Below are 26422 nucleotides of genomic sequence, written 5' to 3'. Positions count from 1 at the left end.
CGGGGTAAGTGAAGCCTACCGGAATTTAGCGCTGTTTGCTGGAAGCAGGGCTAAATGCCTGAAGAAGTTACCTTACCTGCATGTCCCGGGCGTCGGGCAATACAAATTACATATACCTGGTGCAGGCCACAAACTTTCATTTGAGACCCCTGGTTTAAATGATTTCCACCTCACACCGACATTGATAAATCTCTGCCACAGTCCTCAGTAGTGCTCCTTTTTGTGTGAGAAAATGAAAAGTGTGAGATGTGCCACATGTCTATTCTATCTTTGGATTCTGCTCGGAAATGCATTGCCATCTATGAGCAGTCCTAGCACCTGCCGGACCATTCACCAGTAGGGATGTCCCGATACCGATAGTAGTATCGGTATCAGGGCCAATACCCGGCATTTGCATGGTATCGGGGACTCGTTTAATGTCTCCGATACCAAGGCTGATACCTGCTGCAGTGCGGCTGTCAAATGCCCCACTCCACTGCCCCGTTCTGCTGTCCGCATCCCCGTTCTGACATCCGCATCATGGCGTCCTATGGAGGATCATGTGACACACACGTCACTCCACCTCCTCCACTGCGCCCAGCGTAACGCTACGGAGGAAGCAGAGTGACATAAATGTCACATGATCCTCCATAGGACACCATGATGCTGACGGGAGAACGGGGCAGCGGAGCGGCAACCGCAGGTGAGCAACTACCGTGTGGGCGCTGTCTAGAAGGGGTGCACTGTTTACAAGGGGGCACTGTCTGCAGGGGGGGCCTGCTGTTTACAAGGGGGCACTGTCTACAAGGGGGGGGGGGGGCTGCTGTTTACAGGGGGGCACTGTCTACAAGGGGGGAGGCTGCTGTTTACAAGGGGGCACTGTCTACAAGGGGGGGGGCTGCTGTTTACAAAGGGGCACTGTCTACAAGGGGGGCTGCTGTTAACAAGGGGGCACTGCATACAAGGAGGGGCCTTCTGTTTACAAGGGGGCACTGTCTACAAGGGGGGGGCTGCTGTTTACAAGGGGGCACTGTCTACAAGGGGGGCCTGCTGTTTACAAGGGGGCACTGTCTACAAGGAGGGGCCTGCTGTTTACAAGGGGGCACTGTCTACAAGGGGGGGGCTGCTGTTTACAAGGGGGCACTGTCTACAAGGGGGGGGGGGCTGCTGTTTACAGGGGGGCTGCTGTTTACAGGGGGGCACTGTCTACAAAGGGGGAGGCTGCTGTTTACAAGGGGGCACTGTCTACAAGGGGGGGGCTGCTGTTTACAAAGGGGCACTGTCTACAAGGGGGGGGCTAATGTTAACAAGGGGGCACTGCATACAAGGAGGGGCCTTCTGTTTACAAGGGGGCACTGTCTACAAGGGGGGGGGCTGCTGTTTACAAGGGGGCACTGTCTACAAGGAGGGCCTGCTGTTTACAAGGGGGCACTGTCTACAAGGAGGGGCCTGCTGTTTACAAGGGGGCACTGTCTACAAGGGGGGGGCTGCTGTTTACAAGGGGGCACTGTCTACAAGGGGGGGCTGCTGTTGACAAGGGGGCACTGTCTACAAGTGGGGGCCTGCTGTTTACAAGGGGGCACTGTCTACAAGGGGGGGCTGCTGTTGACAAGGGGGCACTGTCTACAAGTGGGGCCCTGCTGTTTACAAGGGGGCACTGTCTACAAGGGGGGGCTGCTGTTGACAAGGGGGCACTGTCTACAAGTGGGGGCCTGCTGTTTACAAGGGGGCACTGTCTACAAGGGGGCACTGTCTACAAAGGGCGGGGGCTGCTGTTTACAAGGGGGCACTGTCTACAAGGGGGGGGCTGCTGTTTACAAGGGGGGGCTGCTACTAATGTCTGCAACTATCTATACTACCTACAAGGGGCTACTACCTACTAATCAAGGCAATCTTACAGCAGAGTCACCTGCACTAACTTGAATTTATATGTAGATAGTGCAGGTGACTCTGGTTTCTACCGCTGCTCACCATGTGATCATCAGCTCAATCGGTCTCGGACAACGGTCTCGACACCAATGCAAATTCCCTGTTCTGTCCAATGGAGAAGAGAGAAATCTTGGCTCATACTACAGCAGCCACCTCCATTGTACACAAGGAACCCACATATCAGCACAGTAAGCAGCGCCAGAAACCGCGTCACCTTGGTGTCAGATTCCCTTTAAAATAAAAGTACTTGTACTAGTTATCGGCGAGTACTAGAATTAAAGTATCGGTACTCGTACTCGGTCTTAAAAAAATCGGGACATCCCTAGTCCCCAGCAGCGGGACCCCCGCAATCAAACATCTTATTACCTATCCTTTCGATAGGGAATAAGATGTCTAGGGCCGGAGTACCCCTATAAGTTCAGAGTTTCCAAGTCATTTATATTTTTTTTACTCAAATTTCCCTGTTAAAATGAGGGTGCGCATGTTATGCACAGATTTGTGTGGGGAAATAAAAGAAAAATGCAATTTAGCAAAATTAGAAAATTGCCCTATTCTGACCACCTATAACTTTGTAATTTTTCCGTAAACGGGGCTGTTTTGTAGTGCAATTTTTTTGCGTATATGTGACTTTTTAATCACTTTTTATTACATTTTTCGGAATGTGATGTGACAAAAAAGCAGCAATTTTGGCCTTTTTTTCTTTTTATGTTTATGCTGTTCACAGTACGGGGTCGTCAACATTATATTTTTATAGTTCGGACATTTACGCATGCGGCGATACCAAATTTTTGACAATTTTTGTTTACACTTTTTTGGGGGTAAAATCTGATTGCTAATCAGGGGTGTGGAAATTTAATAAAAAACTACTTGTCCACGGGACTAAAATGGAGCAAAATCTACTTGTCCCTCATAACGATCCACTTGTCCGGGACAATTTTTCGCTTTAACACTCTCGTTTTTCCTCCTCGCCCTATAATAGCCATAACTAACTACTATAATGATACCTTAAAATTTTTCAATAACATATTCTCCGAAACAAAAACAATATATATATATATAATAGGTGAAGTGAAATTGAAATAGTAAAAGATAATTTAGCAATTTGGTGGTTTTCTTTTCTACGCCATTTACCTTGTGGTTGAGCTAACATGTTATTTTGATACTTTAGGGCGGCCTGATTACAGCAATAACAGATGTGTATAGTTTCTGTCATGTTTTACTAATTTTAAAAAATTCTGAACTTTTTCAAATTTTTTTGATTGCCATTTTCTGACCCCTGTAGCTTTAAAAAAAATGTTTTCGCATACCAGGCTGTATGAGGGCTATTTTTTTTTTGCCCATAATCTGTTTTTTTGTATCGGTACCATTTTGGTATTGATCTGACTTTTTAATCGCTTTTTAACTTTTTTTGTGGGATATTATAAAAATTTCAATTCTGTGGTTTGGTATTTTTTTTTTTACATTTACGTAATTTATATATATTTTTTACACTTTATTAGACTTTTAGGAGGAATCATTAGATTCCTCATACAGATGAATAGAGTTCTATTGAACTCCATTGATCTGTGTGCTCTGTGACCCATTGATAGAGCCTAGTCCAGCCAGGATCTATCAATGACAGAGCCACAGACAGCAGCGAACAGAGGCTACCTCTATAGTGGATCCATCCCGCGATCACGCTGCAGGGGGGCGATCCACCTCATTAGCCCATCACAGAGCAACCACGTCCATTTAGACGTCGCTGTCAGCTTTGACAGCGGCGATCTAAAGGGTTAATAGCTAGCCGCAGCGATCGCCACATGCTGGCTATTAGCGGCAGCCCCCGGCTACTGAAATCAGCCTGGGCTTCAGAGTACGGAGCGGGCACGAGTTGGGAGCCCGCTCCGTACAGACTGCTGAGTGCCGCCACGCTAGTCAGGTCCGACCCTGCTTGCCCGAAGCCGGGCTAAGGGCTGGAAAAATTCACCTGCCCGGCGATAGGAATTTCACATCCCTGTTAATACTGTTCATTGCTGTACAAAGCCATAGCACTGATCATTATTTTTGGTGATCTACTTGTTTAGTCTGCTAGAAGGCAGACCAAAGAAGATCACAGAAGAACAGCGCAGGCAGCTGAAGAGACCTTTGTCCGCCATCTTGGCTGATCAGATTCCCGCGCTCATGCCACAGGTGCTCAGCCATTAGAAGTGCAGCATTTCTGCAGATGCCGTCATCTGTGATGATCACACCATCTGAGCATTAAAGGACATCTGCAGCGTGATTAACACTAATCCCCTATCCACAGGATAGGGGATAAGTGTTTGATCGCGGGGGTCCGACCACTGGGACCCCCTGTGATCTCCTGTACGGGGCCGAGGCTGTCCCGTGCAGGGTGTGTGCCAGCCGCAGCATGACGTTGTGCCAGCTGCAGCACGCCTCCTCCATACATCTCTATGGGAGAGGCGGGGAGGCAGCGTTCATGCCTTCCCCGCCTCCCCCAATAGAACTGTATTGGGACGGGGAGGAGACGAGGAGTCACCGTTGACCTCTAGGTCGACGCTACGCGCCTTAGCGCTCACTATTAGCGCAAATGGCGGCGCCCCGTTAGGGAGATCGCGCGTGGGGGACTTTCCCAGTGGTCAGACCGCCAGCGATCAAACACTTATCCCCTGTCTTGTAGATAGGGGATAAGTGTATATTGCGCTGCAGTTGTCCTTTAATGGCGAACAACTAAACACCAATTAAACAAAGTGGCTTTGTTTTCAATTTTACCTTACAAATATTATTTCAGTTTCACCATGGATTTTGTGGTAATGAGTGATGTCATAGCAGAGTACTATTAGTCACACATAAAACAAGTCTCATATGGGTCTGTGCATTAACATTTTTCCGTTATTGTTTTAAAAAACCCGAAGAGGGGAAAAAATGAAAACTGCCTGTCCGGGCATGCTGAGAGTTGTAGTAATGCAACAGCTGGAGGCACCCGGATTGGTCGGGCGAAAGCATACATAGCGATAAACAGCTGTGCTGTTTTAATTACGTCCATTGATCCATAAGAAGATATAGGATTCAGAATAACATAACACTTCCCTCATCTCAGCCACCGAAGCCCGAGCGCACACAATGCCGAATCACCCGCCCGTAACTTCCCTACAGAACAAACTACAGCTCCCATGATGCAGCGCGGCACACAGTTCCCTTGTTTATGTTTTTTTTTTCTGTTGTGTTCCGCGCCCTCTAGTGACCAGTCCGCTGCACTGCACAGCGTTCACAGATTTGCCTCGGAAGCACTTCCCATTTCCTTTCATGGCGTCTGCGCAGGCGCACTCGGCCTTCACCGCGGCGTTCCGCGTAGACCCAGCGATAAAAGGAAAGGAGGAGGGAGGCCAGAGGATGTCTAAGGGCCCAGTCCCAAATTCCCCGTCCACATCTCCGGCAGCAGGGGCAGGCGGAGCGCTCCAGGCGCAGCCCGAGAAGCCGCAGCACTACACGTACGTAAAAAAAAAACACTCCAGACGGCTGACGTCAGCGGGAGGCGTGAGTCACGCGCAGTGTCCCGCGCCCAGGCCGGCGGGAACCGGTCAAAGCTGGATAGAGCAGGGGGCGGGGCCGGGGCCGCTGGGGCGATGCCTCTTCTCTGCTGGCTGACTCATGTGCTGCTGGGCGCCCTGGGATGCCTCATGGAAATAATGGGTTTTGTTTCCATTTGTTATGAGGGCTCTGTATCCTGAAGTCACACTCCATGTAGTAGGAACAATCCTGCCATGTCCTGCCATGCCTACAGGCAGTGAGTCTTCCTTATTTCTGAGACAACCTACACGTCTTGTAGCTACTTCTGTGGCCAGAAACCCATTCAGATTAAATGAAAAACATGTTGTGTATGCAGCTCCTATGCAGACCATTTGTCTCCATGGTAACAGAATTCAAATAGGTGTTGCTGAAGTTCCACGGAAACTAGAATATGTACCACACATCTTCCCTTATGTTTCCTCTTCTGGCCAACATCTTAAATATGGGTATCGGCCCCACCAGCCACAACCATATGTAGGGGTATACACTGGTGGCACTTCAGATGTTCTGTTACTTGTTGGGAACTCTGAAAGCTGCCCACTCCCTTAAACACAAAGATAGACCCCCTGATGTGTATATACCTTTAAAACATAAGTTTATAGAGGAGGGGGGTCTTCCAAAATCCTTCCTACCAGCACGATTAAACTTACAAGTTTATATAGAGCAGTGTTTCCCAACCTTTTTTGGCTCTGGGCACCCCTCCAAAAAAATGTATTCCCGGGGCACCCCTACTGAAGTTGACGAGCAAAAAAAAAACAGTGCACAATATCTATTTCTGTGGGTATGTAGATTACAGTGCTGCTTCAGCATCGTTCCCTTCAGGCCATCATGACAATTTCTTCCAGCCACAATTCTTCACCGTTTAACCTGCAATACAAACCTATTAGGTGCACTGAAGCATTAGAAGAGAATGCTGCACTCACCAAGTGCGGTTAAAATTTTCTTTATTTCGGAGCTTGCATTGAGAGCGGCGTCTCTCGTGCTCCCCGCTTACATTGAAGTCTGTCACCATTTGTGTAAAGCTCCAAAATAAAGATTTTAACCGTACTTGGTGAGTGAGTGCAGCATTCGCGTCTAACGCTTCAGTGCATTTATTGAAGATACATTTGGATACTACTGTCTTTTTCATTGAACGCTAGCACCCACACCTTCAGTGGACTTGTTCGCCCTTCGGATGAGATACATTGTTTCACAGCACACAGAGTGGGGGATTGATACAATTAAGTAACTGATCCGATATTTTGTACTGCAGTGCCTACTTCACACTTGTTTATAGACTGACAAACCTATTAGGCTCCGCACTTTTTTTTCCATGGGTGACAGAGGGGTGTAGAAGAGTATACATGGTTGACAGAGGGGTGTAGATGAGTATACATGGGTGGCAGAGGGGTGTAGAATAGTGTACATGGGTGACGGGGTAAAGGGGTGTACATTGGTGACAGAGGGGTATAGAGGAGTGCACATGGGTGACAAATGGTTGACAGATGGTTGTAAAAGAGTGTACATGGGTGACAGGGGTGTTGGGGGGTGTAGAGGAGTGTACATGGGTGACAGAGGGGTGCAGAATAGTGTACATGGGTGATGGGGCAAAGGGGTTTACATTGGTGAAAGAGGGGTGTAGAGGAGTGCACATGGGTGACAGATGGTTGTAAAAGAGTGTACATGGGTGACGGGTGTTGGGGGGGGGGGACAGGAGTGTAGAGGAGTGTACATGGGTAACGGGTGTTAGAGGTGGACAGGAGTGTACATGGGTGACAGAGGGGTGTAGAGGAGTGTACATGGGTGACAGAGGGGTGTAGAGGAGTGTACATGGGTGACAGAGGAGTGTAGAATAGTGTACATGGGTGACGGGGCAAAGGGGTTTACATTGGTGAAAGAGGGGTATATAGGAGTCTGTTCCATGATGGGGGTAGTAGTACAATCACTAATATAGCCTCCCAAGCCAACGGCAGACTCCCGTAGCTGGGGAACTACTACTCCCATCATGGAAACAAGTCTGTTCCATGATGGGAGTAGTAGTAGTCCTGGCTGTGGGAGTCTGTAGGCAGAGGTGTTATAACAGCCGTACATGAGGGATGTTTTAACGGGTCTTAACAGATGAATATGCCCGCTATTTTGATGGACATTATTCAGCCTTTAGCACCGGTTATTTCATCCATTATTATACATCTGTTTTTACACATGATAGTGTGAAAGTAGCCTTAGAGAAAAAAGCAAGTAGTTTATATTTTTTTTTGTGTATTGTGGTAATCATTTTGCAGTAGATACCTACGGTATTTGTCAGGTGCATTTTTGTTTAGACACCTTTTTTTTTCTCGCAAATACGTTTTTATTTTAACACAAAAATACACCATCAAAAAGAACACGTAGGAAAGTGTTCTGCCGAAACAGATGGGGGATGGAGGAGCCGTCCCTCAACACTGAGCGCTGAGGGATGGTACTTGCACATCCCCCAGCTGCGGGACTCTTTTGGGAAGTTAGGACTACTACTCCCATCATGGACAGGCTCTGGAAGTTATAGTCCAGGGGCTGAGGGGCAGATCGCAGCAGGTCATTCTCCAGAGACCCGCTGCGATCTGCATTTATTAATTGCACATGCGGCTCCACTGCGCTGCCTGCCAGCTCCAGGCTCCTGTATACAGCTTTCACATTTCATAATCCCTACCGCCGGGAGAGGGGAGCTCTGATTGGTGAATAGCTTTTCACCAATCAGAGCTCCTGTCTCCCGGTGATTATACATTTTGACAGCGTATACGGTATTCCCTGCCTGGAGCTGTCGGGGACTGCAGTGGAGCTGCATGTGCCGTCGGCTTATTAACTTAAAAATGCGGATTGCAGTGGGTCTCAGCAGAATGACCTGCTGCGATCTGCCCCTCAGCCCCTGGACTACTTCAGATTCGTTGGACTGCGACGATGACCAGCGGTTAATTTCAATAAAATGGTAACGAGGGCTGTGGGGGAGTGTTATTTTTTTATTTTTTTTCCCCAAAGTGTCTTGTTTTTATAATGGAATTTTCAGGCTTGGTAGTGGAAGCCATCTTGTAGACAGAATCCATTACTAAGCCGAGGCTTAACGCTAACCCCCAATTATTACCCGGTACCCACCACCACAGGGGTGCCAGGAAGAGCCAGTACCAACCGGCCTGGAGCGTCAAAAATGACGCTCCTGGGCCTAGGCTGTAACAGGCTGGCGTTATTTAGGCTGGGGAGGGCCAGTAACAATGGTCCTCGCCCACTCTGGTAACGTCAGTCTCTTGCTGCTTGGTTGGTATCTGGCTGATACTGAAAATAGGGAGTACCCTCTGCGTTTTTTTTTATTTTATTTATTTATTTTTTAATATATATAAATAAATAAAGTGTGTGGTTTCCCCCTGTTTTCAGTATCAGCCAGATACCAAGCAGCAACAGCCTGACATTACCAGGGTGGGTAAGGACCATTGTTACTAGCCCTCCCCAGCCTAAATAATGCCAGCATGCTACCGCCCCTGCCTAGGAGCACCATTTTTGATGCGCCGGTCCTCTTTCTGGATCCCCTGTGGTGGTGGGTACCGGGGTAATAGTTGGGGGTTAGCGCTAGCTGTTTTTGGGGCTAACACTAAGCCTCGGTTTAGTAATGGATTCCATCTTACAAGACAGTGTCCACTACTAAGCCTGAAAATTAAATTATAAAAAAACACCACACATTGAAGAAAAATGTTTATTTACAAAAAAACTCCCCCCACAGACCTTGTTCACCTTTTATTGACATTAAAAAAAGCTGGTCATTGTCACAATCCACCAAATCTGACGTAGTCCTCCGCATTCATGTATCTGAAATGAGAAGAAGGGGGGGAAAAAAAAAAAAAAAAAGGTTAGTACATTTATGGCACTCTCCCCTGGGGAGTGCACCCATACTTCAGTGTGTTCCTAAACCGGTAGCCTCCAATTGTTGACGTGTGCCTACTGTATCCTGTATATACAGTCATCTATAGACAGCTGTATATACAGGATAGCGCACAAAGACTTAACACAGAACTGCTCAGCAGTTGGGGTTAACTCTTTCCTTGCTGGGCTCCTGTATTGTATACATGGGTACACTATGCACCTTTGTATACTATACAGCCGGTGGAGGTAAGTAGTGATGCTCTGCACAAGTATATGCTATACATCACTCCTTACCTCCTTACACTATGTGGACCGGGCGCTCTGCATCCGACCCATGGAGTGGTACCTGAAGGCAGTGAAAAAATTGCCACAGGGTACAAAAATGACCGTTTCCACACACCAGCAAAAAACGCAAGTAAAACTGACAAAATGCAGGAAAAAGCTGTGACAGTTTTTTCTGGCGTTTTTGCTGGTGGACGAAAAACATCAATGGAATCTGAGCCGCAGAGCAATAGAGCAAAATCCCTGTGTCCACTTTTCCTGTGAGGTGTAGATCAGGCGTACATATAGAACTGTGTGGAGATTTAGAACTCTGCACAAAATGTATCATGTACCTTGCACAAGTATGGTAACTTTGGTGCATTTGCACCAAATTTAGACCAACCAAAACGATCTACAATAAACTTTTACCTACACCAACATTGATAAATTTCCTCCTTAGGCAAGTTTCCACTTGTTTTTTTGTCCTGCGTTTTTAGGGATTAAAAAAACGCATGAGAAAATGCCTGAAAAATCGCCAGTGCAATGTCCTGCATCTGGCGTATTTTCGGGCATTTTTTCATTTGTGTGGAAATTGCATTTTTGTCACCTTTTTGGCCTTTTTTTTTTTTTTTTGGTACCCAAAATTTTTGGCCTACAAAAAAAAAAAGATGCTGCAGTGATGGAAAACATTTTATTAAACGAAATGTATTTATTTTATAACCAACTTTTTATTATTTTTTAATAAATTGTGTGTGTTTCACTTTTTTTTTTTTTAGGTAGTACTACTACTCCCAGCATGGAACAGACTGTTCCATGCTGGGAGTAGTAGTACCTGTAGTAATAGACATATTGCCCCGGGTCCCGACACCCGATGCGATCATCCATTATATAGCAGAGATGTGGCTGTATACAGCGCTCACATCTCTGCACTATACTCCTGCCAGTGATGTGAATAGAACATAATTAATTCATATTTCCCACCCAGAGCTGTGATTGGCCAGATGGTTGCAGCCAATCACAGCTCTGAGGAAAATATTAATGAGTGGGTGGCCGGCCTGGAGTATAGTGCAGAGCAGGGATGCGAGCGCTGTATACAGTCGCTCCATCTCTGCTATAGACAGGACCATCACAGCGGGTGTCAGTAGTGACATCCACTGTGATGTGTCCTTAAGCAGGCACTACTACTCCCAACATGGAGCACACTGTAACTTCTGACACCCGCTGCGATCTGTCTATTAATGCAAGAACTACAGCTCCCAGCATAAGGCAGAGTGTGCTCCATGTTGGGAGTAGTATTACCTGCAGTTATGGAAAGATCACTGCAGATATCACTACTGACACCAGCTTTGATCCACCTGTATAATGTATAGATGCAGCAGCCGCTCTCCTATGGTCCCCTGCACGGCTGTATATATACACATGTTCCTATTTCTCACAGAGAGCTGTGATTGGTTGGAACCATCTGGCCAATCACAGCTCTGCGGGAAATATGAATAGGTGTATATATACGTCAGGGCAGGGGACCATAGAAGAGCGTCCGGCCGCATCTATACGTTATACAGAAAGATCGCAGTGGGCGATCTGTCTATTAGTACAGGTACTACTACTTCCATCATGGAACAGTGTGTTCCATGCTGGGAGTAGTAGTACTAACTAAAAAAAATGTAAAAAATAAAGAAAAAAAGTGAAAAACACACACAATACATTTTTAATTGTCGGCTACATTTTTATTTCCCCGCCCACATAAATTGATCCCTGTTTAAAAAGTAATAAAATGTTTTTTATAAAAAATATAAATTTCGTTAGATACAATTTTTTCCTTCACTACTGTATATTTTTATTTTTTAATGGTACCCTACGAAATTTTATTCAAAACAGGTATCTCCATCACTTTTTTGGATCGCTAAAGTCCAAAAAAGATTAAAAGCCGCCTGAAAAAACGCCAAAGTTAAACCCCACATCGTTTTTCTTGCCGTTTTCTCACTCCCATAGACTTCTATTGGAACAAAACACCACGATTTTGACAAAAAACGCCGGTTTGAGCGACATACAGCGTTTTTTTTTCAAAACGCCAAGGAGCTGAAAAAACGCAAAAAAAAGTGAAAAATAAACACCAAAAGGATTTTAAAAAATGCCAAGTGGAATTAGAAATTAGCGATTTCTCAGTGATTTACAGCTAACATCTGGCCGCAGCGTTTTTTTTGGCCAAAAAAACGCCATGCAGCAGAATTGGCGTTTTTTTTTCTTGGCGTTTTGCCAAAAAAAAAAGTGGAAACTTAGCCTTAATCACGATTTTACCATCCTACTTCTCACAATTTTTAACTTTGAAATCATACAAATCTGCACGCCAAGTCGTATCCATTGACATACATTCATTAATGATAGACAACAAATGCATCAGTTTTGATCCGCATCTGATTTTGCACGATTTAAGATCGGAGGTAAAATCGTGGTTGACGACTATTTTTCGTCCAGATTCAAAATCGGATTGAAATCGTGTAAGATTTGTTTTATTATTGATGTCTATGTAAATCACATGGAATCGTGTGACTGTGCGATTCTATCAGATTAATCGCACACTATTTTATATTTTTATTTTTTTTGTACGCATGCGCAGGAAACTTCAAAACACATACACTTCAGATATATAAAACTTTATTGCCATTGGCATACATATTATACTGTTTTAAAAACAGGATCAGATTTTTATTGAAAATCGGATGGAATTTTCATGTCTACGATTTTTGGATACAATTTGAAATCGGATAGCAAAGACATTTTTACATACGATTGTATACGATTTTTTGCAATCCGATTTCGTCCGATTTTACAGTCCGATGATCGGATAGTTAAAGGGGTATTCCAGGCCAAAACTTTTTATTTATATATATCAACTGGCTCCGGTAAGTTAAACAGATTTGTAAATTACTTCTATTAAAAAATCTTAATCCTTCCAATAGTTATTAGCTTCTGAAGTTGAGTTGTTGTTTTCTGTCTAATTGCTCTCTGATGACTCACGTCCCGGGAGCTGTGCAGTTCCTATGGGGATATTCTCCCATCATGCACATCTCCCGGGACGTGACATCATCATTGAGCAGTTAGACAGAAAACTTCAGAAGCTAATAACTATTGGAAGGATTAAGATTTTTTAATAGAGGTAATTTACAAATCTGTTTAACTTTCCGGAGCCAGTTGAGATAGAGAGAGATATATATCTCTCTCTCTATCTATCTATCTAAGTTTTGCCTGGAATACCCCTTTAAATTGTGATGTGAACCTAGCCTTAGTGTTTAGCACTGTTTGTATATGTAACTGTGGTCCTCGGCAGCCTATATAGTGAAGAGGGGGCCCAGCACACACCGTCTTCTGATATTTTGCAGATCCTTTCTGCAGCTATCTTAAATCCCAGGTTGTGAGGCTCTGTGCTAAAAGCCAGACTCACAATAGTTGTGGAGAGAAGATGCAGGAAGTAGAAGATTATGTCTGCTGGACCCCTATTCATCAGGCTGCTGGGGGCATGTAGGATAGACAACCAGGGAATGTGCTGCCCATCCTATTTGGCCACAATAAATCACATTTAAAATAATTATGTTATGTATTTACCGTATTTTTCGCCCTATAGGACGCACCGGCGTATAAGACGCACCCAATTTATAGGTGCAAAATCTAAAAAAATAAAGATTTTGAACCCAATAGTGGTCTTCAACCTGCGGCCCTCCAGATGTTGCAAAACTACAACTCCCAGCATGCTGAGAGTTGTAGTTTTACAACATCTGGAGGTCCGCAGATTGAAGACCACTGGATAGGAGGTAATACTCGCGTGTCCCCGCCGCTCCGGACCCGTCACCGCTGCCCTGGATGTCGCTCCATCGCTGTCTCCGTGTGTCCGTCGCTCCGGAACGTCTCTGCTGCTGGCCGGGTATCCTCGCTCTCCATCCTCGCTCTCCATCACGTCGTTACGCACGCCGACGCACTTACGCGACGACGTGATGACGAGGAAGGAGAGCGCCGGCCATACAGGGGATCCCTGAACGGAGAAGACACCGAGGAGACAGGTAAGGTCCCTCCCGGTGTCCTGTAAGCAGTAACCCGGCTATACAGTCGGGCTGTTCGGGACCGCCGCGGACACATTCACCGCGGCGGTCACGAACAGCCGGGTTAGTGTCACTTTCACTTCAGACGCGGCGGTCAGCTTTGATCGCCGCGTCTGAAGGGTTAATACAGGGCATCACTGCAATCGGTGATGTCCTGTATTAGCCGCGGATCCTGGCCGTTGATGGCCGCAGGGACCGCCGCGATAGGGGTGTATTCGCCGTATAAGATGCATTGACTTTTCCCCCCCCAATACGGTAAATAAAAGCTACTCCTCTCAGCCTCCACAAAGCTCAGCATCTAGCCGTCCCCACAAACTCTCTAACACACAATCCAATCCTTACCTAAAACACAGAAGACCTTCAGTCCAGTCCGCTCCCCCCTCCATAACTAACTCACAAATTATCTTCGACCAACTAATCGATTATGAAAATAATCGTTGGTCACAGCCCTAGGGTGGTATTACTACTCAGTTAAATGGGTTATCAAGGAAAAAACTTTTATTTTTATATCAATTGGCTACAGAAAGTTAAACATATTTGTAAATGACCTTTACTAAAAAATATTAATCCTTCCAATAATTATCAGATGCTGATGTTGAGTTGTTGCTTTCTGTCTGGACAACCGTGCTCTCTGCTGACATCTCTGCTTGTCTCGGGAACTACACAGAGTAGAAGAGGTTTGCTATGGGGATTTGCTTCTACTCTGGACAGTTCCCGAGACACGTGTCATCACAGAGCATTTAGACAGAAGAGAACAGCTCAACTTCAGCAGCTCATAAGTACTGAAAGGATTAAGATTTTTCAATAGAAGTAATTTACAAATCTGTTTAACTTTCTGGAGTGAGTTGATATATATAAAAGTTTTCCTGGATAGCCCGTTTAAGTTTACCACATGGCTTTATGGGGACTTTTACACAGACAGATCTTTAGTAAACCGACAGCAAAACATATGCCCATGTGTATGTAGTCTACATGCTGCTGTATATGGATAAACAAGGAGCACTTTAGATGCTTAGAAAACCGGCCTCCACATTAAGAAAAAACCCTAATGTATGGTCCTTGAAAATAAGGTTAAAGGGGTACTCCGGTGAAAAACAAATTATTATTTATTTATTTTTTTTAAATCAACTGGTCCCAAAACAGTAAAAAGATTTGTAAATGACTATTATTTAAAAATCCAAATTGCGTATTTTTGGTCACTTTGTATACCCTACATTTATTTTTTATAAAAAGCATCCCTGTATATGGAAAAATAAAAGGTTATAGGGGTCAGAAGATGACAATTTTGGTGCATATAGTTATAATTTTTTAAGTAGTAAAATAAAACCTATATAAATTAGGAATTCTTGTAACCATATGGACCTACAGAATAAAGATATGGTCTCATTTTTACTGAAAAGTGCACTGCGCAGAATCGGAAGCCACCAAAAGTTACAAAATGGCGTTTTGTTTTTTTTTTCCAATTTTGCCCAACATATAATATTTTTCTGGTTTCACCGTTAACTTTGTGGGGAAATGATTGATGTCATTACAAAGTACAATTGGTGGCGCAAAAAATAAGCCCTCATGGGTCTGTAGATTCAAAATTGAAAGCATTCTGATTTTTAGAAAGTGAGGTGGAAAATACGAAAGTGTAAAAATAAAAAATCCTGTGGTCCTTTTAACCCCTTAAGGACCCATGACGTACGCGCACGTCATGGGTCCCGTTCCTGCGATATAACGCGGGGTCACACGGCGACCCCGCATCATATCGCGGCGGGCCCAGCATCATAGTGAAGCTGGGACCCGCCGCTAATAGCGCGCGACACCGATCGCGGTGCCGCTCACTATTAACCCTTTAGCCGCACACTCAAAGCTGAGCCTTGTGGCAAAAAACGAAAGTGAAAGTGCCCGGCTAGCTCAGGGAGCTCATCACCGCGGCATCCCGAACAGCTGTAGCACAGGAGGAGGTCTTCTTACCTTCTCCTGCGCTGTCCGATCGCCGAATGAATGCTTCAAGCCTGAGAGCCAGGCTTGAGCAATCAATCGCCGAAAACACTGATCCATTCCTATGGAGATGCATCAATCAGTGTTAAAGATCAGTACATGCAATGTTATAGCCCCCTATAGGAGCTATAATATTGCAAAAGAAAAGTGTAAAAAAAAATCATTAACCCTTTGAATTATCCCTTCCCCTAATAAAAGTTTGAATCACCTGGCATTTCCAAGAATAAAAAAAAACCAGTGTAAATAAAAATAAACATATGTGGTATCGCCGCGTGCGGAAATGTTGGAATTATAAAAATATACCGCTTTTTAAACCGCATGTTCAATGGCATACGCGCAAAAAAATTCAAAAGTCCAAAATGGCGCATTTTTGATCACTTTTTATACCACAAAAAAGTTAATAAAAAGTGATCAAAAAGTCTGACCAGAACAAAAATGGTACAGCTAAAAACTTCAGATCACAGCGCAAAAAATGAGCCCTCATAGCGCCCTGAACACAGAAAAATAAAAAAGGTATAGGGGTTACAGAAGATGACCATTTTAAACGTATACATTTTCCTGCATGTATTCATGATTTTTTTTCTGAAGTGATACAAAATCAAACCTATACAGGTAAGGTATCATTTTAACGGTATGGACATACAGAATAAAGATAAGGTGTCATTTTTGCCGAAAAATGTACTGCGTAAAAAACGGAAGCCCCCAAAACTTACAAAATAGTGTTTTTTCATCAATTTTTTCATCCATTGATTTTTTATTTTTTTTCCCGTTTCACTGTTTTCACTGTAGATTTTTGGGTAAAATGACTAATGTCATTACAAAGTAGAATTAGTGATGCAAAAAATAAGCCATCATATAGTTTTATAATTTTAGGTGAAAATTTTTGAGTTATGATTTTTTAAAGTTTGAGGAAAAATTGAAAATGAAAAAACGGAAAAAGCCCGGGTCCTTAAGGGGTTAAGGTTTAACCACTTAACTGTATAGGGATCTTCTAGAACCACCTAATCAACACTTTAAGGCACAGATGCATGTAGGGATGCACTGCTGGATATGGATAAGCGTAGGGAGCACTTCATATGTCATACTAGTTGGAAGCTCAGAAAGCTGTACCCCTATAAGAAAGTCTCCCATATTCCTGGATAATAAGGGTAACCATATAACATTATAGGGGTCTTCCAGAATCCCCACGATCAGCCGCACAACTTTGACTGGACTAGATGTCATTCATTTTGCACGTGCCATAAATTGAGCGGTACTTTGCCTAGTTAAAGTGGTACTCCGGTGGAAAACATTTTTTTTTTTTTTTTTAAATCAACTGGTGCCAGAAAGTTAAACCTATTTGTAAGTGACTTCTACTAAAAAATCTTTACCCTTCCAGTACTTTTTAGCAGCTGTTTACTACTACAGAGGACTTTCTTTTTGAATTTCTTTTTTGTCTTGTCCACAGTGCTCTCTGCTGACATCTCTGTCCAGAGCAGAAGAAAATCCCCATTGCAAACCTATGCTGCTCTGGACAGTTCCTGACATGGACAGAGGTTTCAGCAGAGAGAACTGTGGTCAACACAAAAAAGAAATAAAAAAAATTATAGAATTTCTCTATCGGCTCCATTGGGGGACACAGACCATGGGTGTATGCTGCTGTCACTAGGAGGCTCGACACTATGGCAACAAGAGAAGTCGGCTCCTCCCAGCAAGGTATACCTGCCCACAGGAACCTGAGGTAATCAGTTTCAGCTTAGTGTCTTAAGGAGGTGGACATGGTCTGGAGTTCTCTCCAGACCAGATCTTATGTTTTATTATTTTCCTAGTTAGGGATGTGTTAGTTTTTTTATTCCTTTTTCTTTCATGTTTTCAGGTGGGGATTCAGGAACTGCGGCTCACTGTCTCCCCATTGCGATTAAGGGGGGCACAGACATTGCGTATATGCGCTGTTAACCCCCTCTCGCCAACGGTCAGCGCCTGGGGTTGTACCTCATGAGTCCCGGTCCCTCTATTTCCCTATTCGCCTAGCTCGCACATGGTAGTTCGGTGTGATGCAGGTGACAGAAAGCTGACTGAAGACTTCACAGAAGACTCCATTAGGCAAGTTCTTCTGACTGAGGTGAGTATATTCCCTTTCTCCTAGGTACAGCCTTGCAGACTCTGGAGACCCTCACTTTTTGCCACTTTTTCTCAAGGGCTGGCCTGGACAGGGTTTTTTTTTCTATATTTATTGCTGGGGTGAGCAGGAGCATTTTTGGACTGCAGCACAGCTTTATTCAGAGGGCACATTACTTTTCACTGAACGATATGTGTGTGTGGTGTGTGTGTTTCTTTAAGCGGCTGACAGCCTCTGCGTTTTTACTATGCGGGCGCTTGAAGCGCCGGCTTACTTTCGCTTTCGGCAGCACTCGGCTGCCCGCGGCGTCTCGCTCGCTTCCCCGCAAGCGCATATGTGAATGACATGTGCGCTCGGGGAGAGGAGCGGGCGTGGGTGCCATTACTGACCTTCTTGTCAGAAGCCGAGGGCGCTATAGCTCCGCCCCCTCTTTTGGGGCTTCTAAGAGGCGCATATTTAGCCTCTAATCAGCGCTGTGCACGTGTTGTGAGAGGCAGGGGCCCAGCAGCAGTGCCCCTGCTCCCGGCACCCAAGATTTTCAGCTCTCTCGCTGAATTTGACGCCCAGCTGGTATCCGCCTGGAGGCACCCTGACAAGAAGTTTCAGGAAACGAAGAAGGTTCAAGCGCGGTATCCCTTCGCCAAGGACCTCATTGCTCGGTGGACCTCCTCTACAACTGTGGATCTGCCGGTCTCCCGCCTCTCTAAGACGTCTACTGGGCCTTTGGCTGATACGGCTGCCTTCAAGATCCAGCCGACAAGAAGGTGGAGACTTTGGCAAACTTTGCCTTGAGACAGCAGGATCTTCCTGCTTTTGCTTCGGCCTGGGGGTCAAGGGCCCTTTCAGTATGGTCTCCCAACTCCGCCAGGGTAGTCTTCAAGATCCCTCTGGAGGATTTATTTAATCTAGCTCCCGATGCTCTGCAGCTGGAGATTTTCTGTTCCATGCGCAGCCACTATGCTGCCTTTTGCCACAAGCTACCTGGTAGCCACCGTCCCTCCATGTGGCTTAAAGCCTGGAATGTGGACGCCGCCTTCAGGAAGGGAGGCGTTGGGCGGAAAAGAGTTCTTTATTACCTCTGGATACGGCTCACAGATCCGCTTTCTGTCGTAAGTCCTCCTTCGGGATCTGTGGACCTTTGGTGCCACCACAGGGTACCAACAAAGGGTTCAGCCGGGCGCCTTCACGGGAAGAGGGCTTCCTCCTTCCGGAACCTGTCCCTCCCGGAGGTCGGCTGTCCATTCAGGCCGTTTTGTGGCCCCATCAGGCACCCGTAGGCCTTCCTCGATCTGATGGGTCGCCCCCACCCGCCGACCTTTCTCGGGTGGTTGGTCCCCTCTTACTCTTCCGGGATGCCTGGACTTCGCACATTCATTGTCCCGGGGAACGTTTTCGAGGTTTATTCCAACCTCCTTTGTGGTCCCCAAGAAAGGCATTTCTGTTTGCTCAATCTTGGTTCTCGAGTATCTCAGCCAGCATCTTCTGATTCCCATCCCGAATGGAGTCTCTCCGTTCGGTGCTGGCGTCCCTGGTTCATGGGGAATTTTCGTTCCCCGGTGGACATCAAGGAAGCCTGCCTCCACATCTCATTGTTCCGGTCATCAGTGGTACCTCCGCTTTGCAGTTCGGTCGTTGTGATATTCCGGTATAAGTTATCGGCTATTTACCCCCCCCCCCCCCCACCGCTGCAAATCATTGATTTAAAGCGGGCACTTTAAATCAATGAACTTCAGCGGCTTCTCTCCCCCTGCCTGTCCAGGGGTCCTGAGTCCTATCACCGCTACCGCTCTGCGCCCCCTACCACCGCACCGCGTCGCACCCCCCGCCGCACCGCCCTGGCCCCATTGCCTCCCCCATCCCGGTTTTATAATTACCTGTTCCCGGGGTCCACTCTACATCTGGCTCCGGTGGCGTCCTCCTGAGCTGTCACTGTGCGCACTGACGGTGACGTCGCGTCACGTCACTCATCATTGCGCACAGCGTAACGCAGGACGCAGCAGGAGCCAGAAGTAGCATTATCGGCAAGGTTATTACCGATAATGCCCAAAATCATGATTATCGGCCAAACCGATAACCGGTCGATCCCTAGTATTCAGTTGCCTTTTCTTCTGATTGCTCGGACAGTTTGTGGTTTTCTCTTGACTAGTCACATAGTTAGTACGGTTGAAAAAAGACATACGTCCATCAAGTTCAACCAGGGAATTGAAGGGAAGGGATGGGATTTTATATTTCTTCATAAGCATTAATGTTGTTTTGTTCCAGGAATGTATCTAATCCTGTTTTAAAGCTGTTAATTTTTCCTGCTGTGACCAGTTCCTGAGGTAGACTGTTCCATAAGTTCACAGTTCTTATGGTAAAGAAGGCGTCTCGCCCCTTGAGACTAAACTTTTTCTTCTCCAGACGGGAGTGCCCCCTCGTCCTTTTGGGGGGGGGGGGGGGGGGGGGTTAACCTGGAACAGGTATTCTCCATATTTTTTGTATGGGCCATTAATATACTTATATACATTTATCATATCCCCCCTTAAATGTCTCTTCTCAAGACTAAACAATCGTAACTCCTTTAATGGCTCCTCATAGCTAAGATGTTCCATGCCCCATATTAGTTTAGTCGCGCGTCTCTGCACCCTTTCCAGCTCCACAGTCTCCCTTTTATGGACTGTTGCCCAAAACTGAACAGCATATTCCAGGTGAGGCCGTACCAATGCTTTTTAAAGGGGGAGTATTATGTCCCTGTCCCTCGAGTCCATGCCTCTTTTTATACATGACAATATCCTGCCGGCCTTTGAAGCAGCAGCCTGACATTGCATGCTATTCTGTAGTCTGTGATCTACAAGTACACCCAGATCCTTCTCTACCAGTGACTCTGCCAGTTTAATCCCCCCTAAGACATACGATGCATGCAGGTTATTAGTACCCAGATGCATAACTTTACATTTATCCACATTGAACCTCATTTGCCAAGTGGATGCCCAGACACTTAGTCTATCCAAGACATCTTGTAACCTATACACATCCTCTATAGACTGTACCGTGCTACAAAGCTTGGTGTCATCTGCAAAGATAGAAACAGAGCTGTTAATACCATCCTCTATATCATTGATAAATAAATTAAACAGCGGGCCCAGTACTGAACCTTGGGGTACACCACTAATAACCGGGGACCAATCAGAGTACAAATCATTGACCACCGCTCTGGGTACGATCCATGAGCCAGTGTCCAATCCAGTTACAAACTAAAATTTCCAAACCCAAAGACCTTAACTTACCTGTCAGATGTCTATGAGGGACAGTATCAAACGCTTTAGCAAAATCCAGAAACATTATATCCACAGCCATTCCTCTGTCAAGGCTTCTACTCACCTCTTCATAAAAGCAAATTAGATTGGTTTGACAACTTCTATCCTTAGTAAACCCATGCTGGCTATCACTTATAATACAATTATCCCCTATGTATTCCTGTATGTAGTCCCTTATAAGTCCTTCAAACAATTTACCCACAATGCACGTTAAACTCGGTCTTCTCCTATTGCTCTGGGACTAAAACTGATTACCTCAGGTGCCTGTGGGCGGGTATACCCTGCTGGGAGGAGCCGACTTCTCTTGTTACCATAGTGTCAAGCCTCCTAGTGACAGCAGCATACACCCATGGTCTGTGTCCCCCAATGGATCCTTCGAGAAAGAGATTTTACGGTAAGCATAAAAAAATCTCCTTTTCCTCTGTAGCATACAGCTGCTAAGAAGTACTGGAAGGGCAAAGATTTTTTAATAGAAGTAATTTACAAATCTGTTTAACTTTCTGGCACCAGTTGATTTTAAAAAAAAATAAAAAATTCCACCGGAGTACCCCTTTAATTTCCCCATTGTGGCAACAAGTAATCAGCTATTTATGGCGCTGCATGCTTCACCCGTTGCGCTTATGTGGGCAGTCAGGCGGCACAACTTGGGATCCCTGTTAGGTAGTGGCACCTCTCCGGTCAGTTGTTTTGAATTGCATATAATGGAAGATGCTATGTATTCTGTGACAGACATAAAACATCATTAGGGTAATGTTTACACTGGGTCCCCACCGCTTAAACGCCTCAGTGTGAACGGGTCAGCGGTCATTGACACTAATGTTAGGAGTTCACACCGCAGAATTCTGCGCCAACAAGTGTGAACATACCCTTAGGATACGTTCACACAGGTGTATTTCTGTTGTTTTTTTGCAGTGTATTTACTGCAAAAAAAATAAGGATTTTGCCACCATTGATTTCAATGGGTCAGTGGAAAATCCGCAATAGCGGGAGATTTGAGGATTATCCGCGGACCCATTGAAGTGAATGGGGGGAAAATCTGCTGTGGATGTTCTGCATCAAAAATGCTGCAAAATACCAGCAGGAAATACGCCTGTGTGAATGTACTTAGGGCTGGCACTGCATTTAAAGTGAGTTTAAAATGTTCATGTTTTGGTTTGACAGATATTTTGGGGTTTTATTTTTTGTTTTTTTCCTGGTGAGTTTGTTTTTGCTTGCAATTTTCAAGTGCTAAGAAGCATTTACATGCAAAAAAGTCACAAAATGCACAAAGATGTTTTTTTTTTTTTGTGTAGGTAATGCACTTATAATTAGTGTCAACATGAATCTACATGTGAATGGTCAGGTTTTTTTTTACTGAATTCATTGAAAACTAATAGATGTTTTTGAGGCATAAAACGGGCATCTTATTCCTCAAAAACACACTATAAAAAATTTACAGCCTTAGTCACTATTCACATCTGCATCAGAGCCTTTATTACAGATTCTGTCATTGTTAATGGGAAGAATAGCATTACCGTATTTTTCGCCGTATAAGACGCACTTTTTCTTCTCCAAAACTGTGGGGGGGGATAAAGTTGGTGCGTCTTATAAGGCGAATGCAGAACAAGGACACCGGGAGGGACCTTACCTGCCTCCTCAGTGTCTGCTCTGTGCAGGGATCTCTTGCATGGCCGGCGCTCTCCTTCGTCGTCGCGCACGCCGTCCCGTCATCCAATAGGAGCGGCGTGCGCAGCGACGTCATGGCGGCTACGTAGAGCGAGGATATTGGGCAGCAGAGACGTTCCGGAGCGGACGTGGGGACAGTGATGGAGGGCGACATCCAGGGCAGCGGTGACCGGTTCGGAGCGGCGGGGACACGTGAGTGCTACCTCCTATACCAGTGATCTTCAACCTGCGGACTTCCAGATGTTGCAAAACTACAACACCCAGCATGCCTGGACAGCCAACGGCTGTCCGGGCATGCTGGGAGTTGTAGTTTTGCAACATCTGGAAGTCCGCAGGTTGAAGATCACTGTCCTATACTTTACATTGTATTTGGTTCAGAATCTTTATTTTCTAGATTTTTATCCTATAAAATTAGGTGCGTCTTATATGACGAAAAAATACGGTATGTGCGGCTCAGTTTTTCCTGTCAAAATGATGCAGAATCTGACGTACCCCTTTCATTTAGTGCATGGTTGTTTCCATTTAATGCAGAAACCACAATGGAGATGTGAACAGAGCCTTATTCTGAGGTTGAAAATCTTCCTCATGCTGCTAAGGGTTTGTTGCATTGTACCAACATAGATAATGATCTGTTAAATAATCTGAGCAGCAGCACATCTCTCTCTATTTCTTTTTGCACTCTAGGCTGATATCTGTGACCTACTCTGATATACTTGGACAAACTGAAGCAGTGTAAGTAGTACCTGACCGAGACAGGTTTTCAGCCACTGGGTGTCAATAATGAATAGTTCTATTCACCTCTAGTGGTGATCTTCTAAGTGCTGAGGAATGGAAATGTACAGTGTATGAACGTTCTTTACATAAGACTGGAAATCCCCCAACACATCAATGTCTCATGACTGGCAGTGTATTGTGTCACTTTAGACAGAAGCCTGAAGGAAGAAAGCTCGATTTCATCCTGTACACTTAGGCTGGGTTCACACTACGTTTTGTCCCATACGGGAGCGCATACGGCAGGGGGGAGCTAAAAGCTCGCGCTCCCGTATGTGACCGTATGCGCTCCCGTATGCCATTCATTTCAATGAGCCGACCGGAGTGAAACGTTCGGTCCGGTCGGCTCATTTTTGCGCCGTATGCGCTTTTACAACCGGACCTAAAACTGTGGTCAACCACGGTTTTAGGTCCGGTTGTAACAGCGCATACGGCGCAAAAATGAGCCGACCGGACCGAACGTTTCACTCCGGTCGGCTCATTGAAATGAATGACATACGGAAGCGCATACGGTCACATACGGGAGCGCAAGCTTTTAGCTCCCCCCTGCCGTATGCGCTCCCGTATGGGAGAAAACGTAGTGTGAACCCACCCTTAGAGGGATATAAAGTTTGTATACCAGAACAAATGGCATTCTTTACTGTAAGAGAATTGAGAGTATGGAACTCTCCGCCAGAGGAAGTGGTCATGGGGAACATAATAGTTCTAAAAAAATTAATGGGAGCTCAACATAAAACATGAATTACCAAGCCGAGGATACTGTGTTGCACATAAACCCAAAGTGCCGAAAGGATGACCAACAATAAATATAGGAAAACAGTCCTACTAGGCTAGGGATGAAGGTAAAAATATAAGAATGTAAAAGAGAATGAGGAAAAAAAAAAGTGTAAGAATGAAGTAAAGAGATGGTGTCCAATGATAATTAAATAATATTTAATAGGTACATGCACAGTCTTCAGCAGGGCCCGTGCCTCAGACTGTCTATAAATAAAAATGCTAAAAGATTAATGCAAAAATATTTATACAGTATTTCTCATATAAGAATGTTCATGCAATACTAGGTGCTACCCCTTGGGACAGGTCAGGGAAAATAGGACATTCGGCAATTTAGGCACTTAAAGTGCTGCAGGTGCTGGAGTCAGTATAGTCTTTCCACAGTTAAAATTCACATGATATAGTCATTGTTTTATCTGCAAAGACAGCTATGTGTCTGATTGTAATAATATCACTTGAAAGTATTTGGTGGCAGAATTTTTGCAGCGCTGGAGGCCCCCTTTTTTGAGCCCACTTTTTGTTCACACTGCGGAATTTCCAAGCGTTTTTTCCGTTCACAAATTCCGAAGTATGAATTTGTGAACGGAGACCCATTCTTTATACTATACATTTTAGTAAGTGGAATTTCTGCCTGCAATTTCAAAGCGGAATTGCAGGCAGAAATTCCGTAGTGTGAACCTAGCCTTACTGTTGTGGCTTCCCCAGAACTCAGATGGCACACAGATGATATAACTACGCTGTTTGCGTCACAAGACCCTGGCCCAGGCAGAAGAGGCTGCAGACATCAGAGCCCCTATCCCGGTGAGAGAGACTTGGCAGAGTAAGAGGAGTTAGTGTTTGGGGAGATAAGAGCGGAGGCAGGAAGAGGTCTCAAAAACAGCAGCCCATCACTGTTAAATTAAATAATTAATATGTCAAGTGACAGTAATTAATAATTTATTTTTATGAAAAAAAAGTTTCAGTAATTAGTATCGGTGAGTACTTGAAATAAAAAAGTGTCAGTACTTTTTCTTTAAAGGGAATCTGTCATTTGTAGCACTAACCTATTCGTACAGGCTTGACGTGCAGGTGACACTGATGACAACTGTGCTTACCATTCCCAGATCTGTGCCTCCGTTCTGGCGATAGTCCTGGTTTTCTGCATATGTTATTAAGGTATCTTGGTACACGGTAATGTCCTGCTGTAATCTTCATAGGAAACTCTTCCTCTGTTGTGCTGAGCCTCCCATGTTGCAGAATAGAGCTCCATTGTGCAGCTACACTCCTCTCCTCGGCATGCGCAGCCGGCCACAGTAGACATAGAGCGAAATCTCTCTGCTTGCAAGAGATTTCACAGCAGAGGAGAGGGGTGTAGCTGCAGAGGGGAGCTCCATTCTGCAGCAGAGGGGGCTCAGCACAGAAGTGTTCCTATAAAGAATCAAGCCAGATATCACCATGCATCCGGGGCTTGGGAGTTCACCAGGATACCTTATTAAAGTGGTACTCCACTGGAAAACATTTTTATTTTTATTTATTTATTTTTTAATCAACTGGTGCCAGAAAGTTAAACAGATATGTAAATTACTTCTATTTAAAAATCTTAATTCTTCCAGCACTTATCAGCTGCTGTATGCTCCACAGGAAGTTTTTTTTTATTTTTGAATTTCTTTTCTGTCTGACCACAGTGCTCTCTGCTGACACCTCTGTCCGTTTTAGGAACTGTCCAGAGTAGGAGCAAATCCCCATAGCAAACCTCTCCTGCTCTGGACAGTTCCTGACATGGACAGAGGTGTCAGCAGAGAGCACTGTGGTCAGACAGAAAGAAAATTCAAAAAGAGAACTTCCTGTGGAGCATACGGCAGCTAAGTACTGGAAGGATTAAGATTTTTAAATAGAAGTCATTAACAAATCTGTTCAACTTTCTGGCACCAGTTGATTTAAAATAAAATGTTTGCCAGTGGAGTACCCCTTTTAAAGGAAATCTGTCATCAGTGTCACCTGCACTAACCTCTCGGTACATCAGGACGTCAGGAAGCTCCGCCCATTCTCCAAGTTGGCCCCGAAATGGAGGATTGCGGGAGAACCAGAGCATGGTACGGAATCAGAGTATGGTTGTCATCAGTGTCACCTGAACTACCTGTCTGTACTGGTTAGGGCAGGTGAAACTGAAGAGGTTT

The 26422-nt window shown here is 45.1% G+C and overlaps 1 protein-coding gene across 4 annotated transcripts in view; it reads left to right on the top strand.

The window, feature by feature from the left end:
• The window catches only part of UNK (unk zinc finger), a 110599-nt gene that overhangs the window by 3816 nt on the left and 80361 nt on the right, over window positions 1-26422 (top strand). The window contains exons 1-2 of one of the 4 annotated variants that reach the window (XM_056550630.1): window positions 4742-5378; window positions 23406-23453. In XM_056550630.1, coding sequence (XP_056406605.1) covers window positions 5194-5378; window positions 23406-23453 — 233 coding nt within the window. In that variant the 5' untranslated portion in view covers window positions 4742-5193. Of the gene's footprint in view, window positions 1-4741; window positions 5379-5462; window positions 5675-23405; window positions 23454-26422 lie in introns of those variants that run through there. The other 3 variants (XM_056550632.1, XM_056550629.1, XM_056550631.1) reach the window with 3 other exon arrangements.

Source organism: Hyla sarda, chromosome 13, assembly GCF_029499605.1.
Source record: "Hyla sarda isolate aHylSar1 chromosome 13, aHylSar1.hap1, whole genome shotgun sequence".
Classification (NCBI taxonomy): Eukaryota; Metazoa; Chordata; class Amphibia; order Anura; family Hylidae; genus Hyla; species Hyla sarda.
Note: the sequence above shows the minus strand (reverse complement) of the source record. Positions and strands in the feature narration are given on the sequence as shown.